Source organism: Acomys russatus, chromosome 28, assembly GCF_903995435.1.
Source record: "Acomys russatus chromosome 28, mAcoRus1.1, whole genome shotgun sequence".
Lineage (NCBI taxonomy): Eukaryota > Metazoa > Chordata > Mammalia > Rodentia > Muridae > Acomys > Acomys russatus.
Window position 1 is genome coordinate 6,957,272 of NC_067164.1, and position 7,505 is coordinate 6,964,776.

Here is a 7,505-nt window from a genome sequence, read left to right on the forward strand (position 1 = left end):
CTTGAAGAAAACATCTTTCCTATTTCAGTGCATCTAATACTCTGAGTGGTTCTTATCATTTTTTGAATGTCCAAACTCTCAAGCAGTGGTAAGTTCTTATGCTATAGCTTGACTCCTCCCTGCTCTTCATAAATAAGCCAGCACTAAAATAATATCTGTGACCCTTTCCAACTTACAGACAAATTAATCTGTTTGAGAGTGGCCAGGGAAGAGAAGGACAAAGAAGCAATCTGAAGTAGAGAGAGGACCAGGAGGAACCAGAGAAGAGATGTTATAGGGCTCTGATGATCCGATAGGATTTAGAAAACTAGCAAGTCTTCAGGTCAAAGAGCAGCAAGCCTCAGGTGAGGAATACAACCTGCAGTAATGAACAGCTATGTGTAGTGACACCTGTAGCCTGAATAGGAACTAAAATATTTAGGAAAACACATTTGCCTCACTATTGCTGCCACTAGATGCTGTCAAACACTAATAAAAACAAAATTTACAAATAGAAGGATCCAGAGGGTCCTAGAAACCTACAAGAACATTATGATGCGCGAATCTGGGCCCAGGGGTCTTGCTCAAACTATGGCACCAGCCAAGGACAATTTAGGAAGTAAACTTCGAACCCCTACCCAGATCTATCCAATGTCAGGACATTCTCCATCATTGAGTGGAGAGTGGGATATGACTTTCATGCGAACTCTGGTGCCCCATTTTTTACTACGTCCCCTTGATGGGGAGGCCTGGTGGTAATCAGAGGAAGGATAGCAGGTTACCAAGAAGAGACGTGATACCCTATGAGCATATACAGAAGAGGAGGTCCTCCTCAGTCACAGACATAGGGGAAGGGACTAGGAGGAGAGCAGAAGGGAGGGAGGAATGGGAGGATACAAGGGATGGGCTAACAATTGAGATGTAATATGATAAATTTAGAAAATATTTTCAAAAAAGAGTCGAGATTTTTGAAGTGCTTCCTGTCTGCCTTTGATTTGAACAGGATGATTGTATTCAACCATAAAGAAAAAAAAAAAAGCCTTGACATTATGACATGAATGGATAGAAAAGATTATGCTGAGTAAGTAATCCAGGCACAGAAATTAATGCCACGTGTGCTGTCTTATATATGGTTCCTAGCTCCAAATACTTATTTGAGTACACAACCTAGAGCAACTGCTAAAGCCAGAAAAGTAGAAAAAATCTATCAGGGGGGATGAGGTTAAAGGACCACTAAAGAGACCAATTGTATAGTAAAATGCATATGCATTATTGGTGGAAGGTAAAATGGGGGAACAAAACTGTAAAGTGGAAAGGAGAGTAATACAGAGGGAGGGAAAATAAGAAATGAATAACAGTAATTATATTTGTAAAGCCATTGGTGTACAGAATGTTATAAGCATACTTAATATATATGAATATGTATGAATCTATGCATAATTTAATGAAGATATAACACACTGCAGTAATAATGCTACCCAAGAGTCATAAACCATTTAATAAGAAAGGCAAGGGAAACATACTTTTAAGAAATACCTCAGGACATTTTAAAAGACTCCTAAAAGAATACAGCTTATCACCAATGCCTTTCAGTGCCTATAACAACTTAAGGTAAGGCTTTATTGTTAAAGATACCATATATCTGGAAAACAGAAATTGGAGAAATGAGTTGATTTTTAATTGGAAGCTTCATCTATGAACTCTAGCTTCCATTGTATTATAACTTGGAAGAAAAATAATGAGTTTTCCTACTTACCTTTTACGTCAGTGAATTATAACAATGATAGTCCTAGCCATATATCTCCAATTATGCAATCAGGTTATCTTGAGGGTAGCCTGTTGGAGGTTGGTCTGATATACTTTGATGAAGATGGTTTGTACCTTCCCTACGAGCTTATTCCTGTTTGACCAATAAAAAGCCATGACACCTGGGCAGAGCAAATGGGATAGGCATGGCTAAGGTTTCCAGGCTTTGGAAGAGAGTGAGAGAGAGAGAAAGGCAGAGAGAGAGGGAGGGAGGGTGGGAAGGAGGGAGGGAAGGGGGAGGAAAGGAGGGAGGGAAGGGGGAGGAAAGGAGTGAGAGAGGAAGGAAGGGAGATGGGGAAATGAATCTTGGGAAGAAGAAAGACTGGAGGAGAAAGGCAGGAAAAAGGAGGTTGCCATCATGGGTTAGGAAAAGAGAAGCACAGGGCTGGAGTGGATGCAGATTTGTTCCAGATGATGATAATTAGCAAGTATTTGGGATTATGAATAGGAGGGGGCTCAGTAGAAATTATTAGAAGCAGATGGTGTGGGATTGGGGCAGGTATCCCATAACTGTACCATTATGGGTAGTGGTTTAGGGGATTAATAAATATGCCCTACCCCAGGTTAAACATGGCTATTTTAAAATATAACTGGTGTTTGTGTTTCATTGATTGCTATTGGGTTAAAAAATACTGCCGTAATATTTATAGGCCTAATAATAAATGTTATAGGGACATACCTAACCCTAACCCTAACCCTAGATTAACCTTAATATTAGCCAACAGATGTCTAATTGGACTTAAGGCCCTATCAGAATGAGGAACTCATACTAGTACTGTAAAACTAAGCCACTGCCCATATTAAAAAGGTCATATACCTTGGAGGACACCCACCATTTTCCTAAAGGCATGAAGTTTCTGTCTTCTAAACATTTATTCATGTACCCACAAATAAGTGTCGCTGTAACAAGGGAGAATGATAGGACCCATATCAAGCTGATTAGTGACAAAATTCGCCAAACACCAAACATACAATGAAAGGAAAAAAAACTGAGAAATTTGAAATTTGTACTGTTTCTGTATATGTCTACACGCATCTTGGAATTGAAGGCCACATTGGTTTTGCCTTTATTTTTACCTCCTCTCCTTTCTTCCTTCCTTCTTTCCTTCCTTCCATCCTTCTTTCCTTCTTTATCTCTATGGTTTTTATTTGCCAATTCAATTATGTACTGGACACAAACTTGATGGTTTGCCTTCCATTTGGCTCAAATTAAAATATTTCTAGCTTTCGTTGATGACATATGCTCATAAAGCACGCATACTAGTACCATAAAGGTAAGCCACTGACCAACCAGATAGCAGTATTTCAAAAATATTCAGAAGGTAAATACTTCTCAATTCCTTCTCTGGATCACCTTGGTCCAGTTCACCCTTAACTTTTATGTGAGTTGTAATGGAATTCTTCACAGTTGTCCATCTTTTTTAATGCTTTACTCCCAGTGTTGCCACCCAGCTTACTGCTGTGCCTTTTGCTCTAGTCAGGTGAAAAATCAGGAAAGTTTGTCATGTTCTGGACTTTGAAAGCCTTTGCTTCTCTTGATGTTCTGAGACAGGAATCATCAGGAGCCATTTGGCCATCAGCAGGTGATGGCCATAGCGTAACTGTAACTGTCTTCCTGAAAGCCTCAGGTGTCAGGACACTCATTAGGGCAAGTGTTGACATTTTTTTCTGCATGCCAAGGGTGTTGGGTTTCCTCAGCCCTTTGCTGTGCTGATATAGCAACTTCTAGCAGATCCAGTGGATTTGGGAGTTCTCCAACCCTTGCCAGAAACCAGCCTAAGAGTCCATGTGACCAGCCTAAGAGTCCATGTGTAGGCCTGCACTGGACAGTGTTGCTGCACTTGTCCTGGAGTCTGAATCAATAGTTCTTTTTCTTTCTTTCGTTTTTTTTTTTTTTTTTTGAGGTGAACACTTCAATGTTTATTCACATGCTTTGTTTTCTCTTAAGAATCAAAGGTTGCCCAAATTAAAATCTTTCTGCTAATATTACTACATATCCCTTTAAAAGAAAGAAAAAAAAAAAAAGAGGGGAGGAGGGGCTTTATTAAATGGGGGTAGGAAGAGACTGAAAGCCAAGCTCACCCTCTTAGTTCCAAAGGAAATGAAATTAAGAAAACTTGGTTTCTAATGGGGAAGAGACCAAAAGAAAAGGAAAGGCGGGGGCGGGGGGGAATCCAAGCATCAGCATCATTCTCCCTACCCTGCCCCCACCCCACACACCAACAAATGAGAAACAGCGGAGCCCATTGTGTTGTGGTCTGCTCAAGACATGGGCCTGGATCCTAGGTTCTGTGCCAGAGTTCTCTGTCCAGTGGGACAGCACCGAGATAGCTGTCATAGGGTCCTGTGTGGCTGGTGGGTTGTGGGGTGTGGTTTTCAGGATCTTCTTGAGGCTCCTTGTTTAGCTCCACCAGCCTCTCCCAGGGCCTTTCTCTCCTGGGCAAGGGCTCAAGAGTGGCCCCTACTCAGCTGTGGGCTATAAACTGTCCTTCTCTTCTCTGTTCTCTGTCCCACTCTCATCATCTTCAATCTCTCCTTCCTCTCCACTGAACTTGTCGTGGGCCCACTTGGGGCTGGTACTGGACTTCCGGAACATGAACCGGCCCCGACCCCGGGGGAAGGCTCCTCGTCCTCGTCCTCGGCTCATCCACTTGTCACTGCCCTCACCTTCCCGGTCATCATGCAAGTAATACTTCTTGCTTTTGGGTGTATACTCTGGATCCCATTCCTCTTCCCGGGTTCTCTTTTGAAAATCATTGTTGCTGTTGTTGTTATTGTTACCAGAATAGTTTCCTCTGCCCCAACCTCTCCCTCTTGCTCGAAATTGAAAGGTTCCCCGAGCTCTGCCGCCTCTTTCGTTTGGACCCACGAAGTCTTTGGTCCCCAGTCTGGATTTGTCAAAGCCTGTGGTGCTCTCTTCCCTCTCCTCTGCTTCCTCGGGGGTACTCCTCCGCTTTGTAGGAGTGGGATGACTGGGAAGAGGACGAGGACGACCTAGACCGGTCTCTTGCTCGGCGGTGTTTCTTCTGCTTCTTCGATCCTTTGTGGGTTTTCTCTGTTTTCTCAGTTGATCTTTCTCTTGAGTGGCTAGAGTCTCGGGAATCCATGGACTCTCTTGATTTACCTCGCTTAAGATCTCTCTCCTTATGTTTTTTACGACGTTCAATATCAAGGCAAAGATCAACAGGATTATCTTTGTACTTTCCCTCAGCCTTGTAGCCAGCTTCCCGGGGACTTTTCAATTCCTCATGAGTCAAACCATGTTTTCTGAATGTACTGGGAGAAATGTCTATCCTCCTGTGTATCTCTGGGCTTTTCTTATTTTTAGCTGCTTCTTGTTCATTTCCTCTCTTTAGGTATTTAGTAAAGCGTTCATGTAATGTCATTCCAGAGGATCCAAAGTGATGCTCTTTAACATGATGAACAATCGTCACTATGTGCTGGGCAAACAGTTCTGATGGGCTGCGCTGAGCCTGGGCCGACTGTATGTGCTGGAAAATGGAATGAAATTCCTGTTCTTTTTTGTTGCTATGGACTAAATCCCGACAAAGCTTTCGTTCCTGAGCCAGTAAGCCACTGGGTCGTGCAAGGTCCTCATCGAAGGAGTCCATCCGGACATTGACCTGGGCCTCCCGAGTAATGGAAAAGGAAGACTTCCCTGAGGAAAAGTCTCCTTTGTTTCCCAGCTTGTCATGGCTCTCCGAGGTCTTCCTGGGGGGAGGTGATGAGCTTTTCTCCTGGACCACCTTGTATGCAGTCACCCGAAAATTCTTTTCTGGCACAAAGCCCCTGTGCCCACTCTCACTCCTCTTGGCCCCTCCACGCTCCTCCTTTCTGGATCTCTCTCTGAAAGGCTCCTCCTCCAGCTCCTCTGCTTTTCTCTGCTTTTCCTTCCCCATATGCACCAGGCTCTTCCACTTGCCTGACTTCTCTTCCTCCTGGTTTTTGCTTGCACCGGCGATGACTTTAGACATGAATTTAGGCTCATCGTCAAACTCAGGTTCCTTCCTTCCCTTACTTTTGTCCTTATCTTGCTCATCCATCTCCTCCTTGTGGAAGTCAGCCATCTTTTTCTCAAAGTCATCACGGAGCTTATACCTTTTGGGTGACTGGCTGCCTCGGAAGGGCTTCTCAGTGTCCGTTTTGGAAGCAAATGGATCAGATTTCATCTTTACATCAGCATCAGAGAAACTCCCTTTCTCTTTTAGCTTCTCTTTATCAGTATTTGTTTGTTTCTGCTCCTTATCTTTCCCGTTCTCTGTCTTCTGCTCTTCCAGATACCTTTTTGTGTACACTGCTCCTCCCGAAGTAGCACTCTCCTCCTTCTGAGACGAACCATACGCAGAGCCAGTGGCTGGTGGACTCTTACCCACAGGGCTCTTTTTGGATGGACTCAAAGACCCAGATCCATGATCGAATTGACTTTGGTGCGTTCCAGACTGATATCCAGCACCACCTGACATAGATGAGCCCATCTGGGATGCTTTAGAAAGTGGAGGACTAGGTTTTGGCACTGGGCTAGGGCGTGGTGACCTCCGCCTAACCACCACAGACTGGAGTGGGCTTTTGAGAACTGGGCTTCTCTCCCGGGGACTCAGATCAGAAACTGAGGCCCGTGATGCAGAACCAGTGCCATAGGTGGTGGCATCTGGCCATGGCTTTGAGCTCTCAGATCCTTTTATATCTTGCGAGGTGCCTCCAGACAACATCTGCTCCTGTGCCTCATCCTCCTGGTTATCAGCAGCTGCCTGAGATGGCCGGCTATCCTTAGAAGAGGACTTTTTCTCTTTTGTAGACTTGCGCTTAGATGACTCAACTCTGCTGTGGTTGGAGGATGAACGGGAGGATGAGGAACGTCTTGACCTGTCAGAAGATGACTTATCAGAGTTCCGAGAATGGCTCCTGGACCGTGGCGAAGGGGACCTTCTCTTTGGGGAACGTGATCGAGAACGGCCCCGACGAGGGCTGTGTGCTTGCCGGTAGTTCTGCCAATTGGAACGGTAGTTTCCATAGCCACCTCGGTTATACTGGCCCCATGGATAAAAGCCTCGGTTTCGCCCACGGAAATAATAGGGCCTCCTGTAGCCTCTGTTGTGACCTCGGAAATCTCGATTCTGATATACTCTGGGGTGATTCCTTTCTCTGTTATGAGCTGAAGAATATGATCTGGAATGAGACCTAGAACTCAGCCTGCGCTTCCTTGAACGAGAGACATTGAAAATGTCTTCGGGACCGAGACTTTGAAAATGAACGAGACCGAGATCTGGATGCAGATCTTGAGCGAGAAGAGCGAGACCCAGACTTAGATTTGTTGTTTTTGACATCTTGGAAGAGATTATACCTGGACCAGCCGAAGCGACTACAGCTGCAGTCTCCTGAATCAATAGTTCTAATGGCATGACAGCTGGTTTTTTTTTTTTTTTTTTTTTTTTTGCAGTAACCAATGCCTACCATTCTTCCTTGCCAACTATTTCCACCTTTTGTTGTTCTTCAGATCCTGGCACTGGGCATTGTTGTCGCTATTTCTGCTACCATTGTTTTCCAGTCTTGGCTGTATTTGACATCAACTTCCCTTTCAGCTACCAGACAGCTTTAGCTCCTATTGTAGCTCAGTCTCTTGACTTCTCAGCTACCGGTGCCACTCTGCCACCTCTCTTCCACTGCCACCTCTCTATTGACTTTGCTGCTTAAGTTCACGTAACTAGTTTATACTGCATTTT

The 7,505-nt window shown here is 44.3% G+C and overlaps 1 protein-coding gene across 1 annotated transcript; it reads right to left on the reverse strand.

Annotated features, from left to right (window-relative positions):
* Nucleotides 1-4,039: 4,039 nt before the first annotated feature.
* Nucleotides 4,040-7,239, reverse strand: LOC127210477 (thyroid hormone receptor-associated protein 3-like). Its single transcript, XM_051170147.1, is given in 3 exon segments — nt 4,040-4,726; nt 4,728-7,001; nt 7,003-7,239. Coding segments are annotated over 3 exon segments (2,991 nt in total). The 3' UTR covers nt 4,040-4,246.
* Between the last annotated feature and the right edge of the window lie 266 nt (nt 7,240-7,505).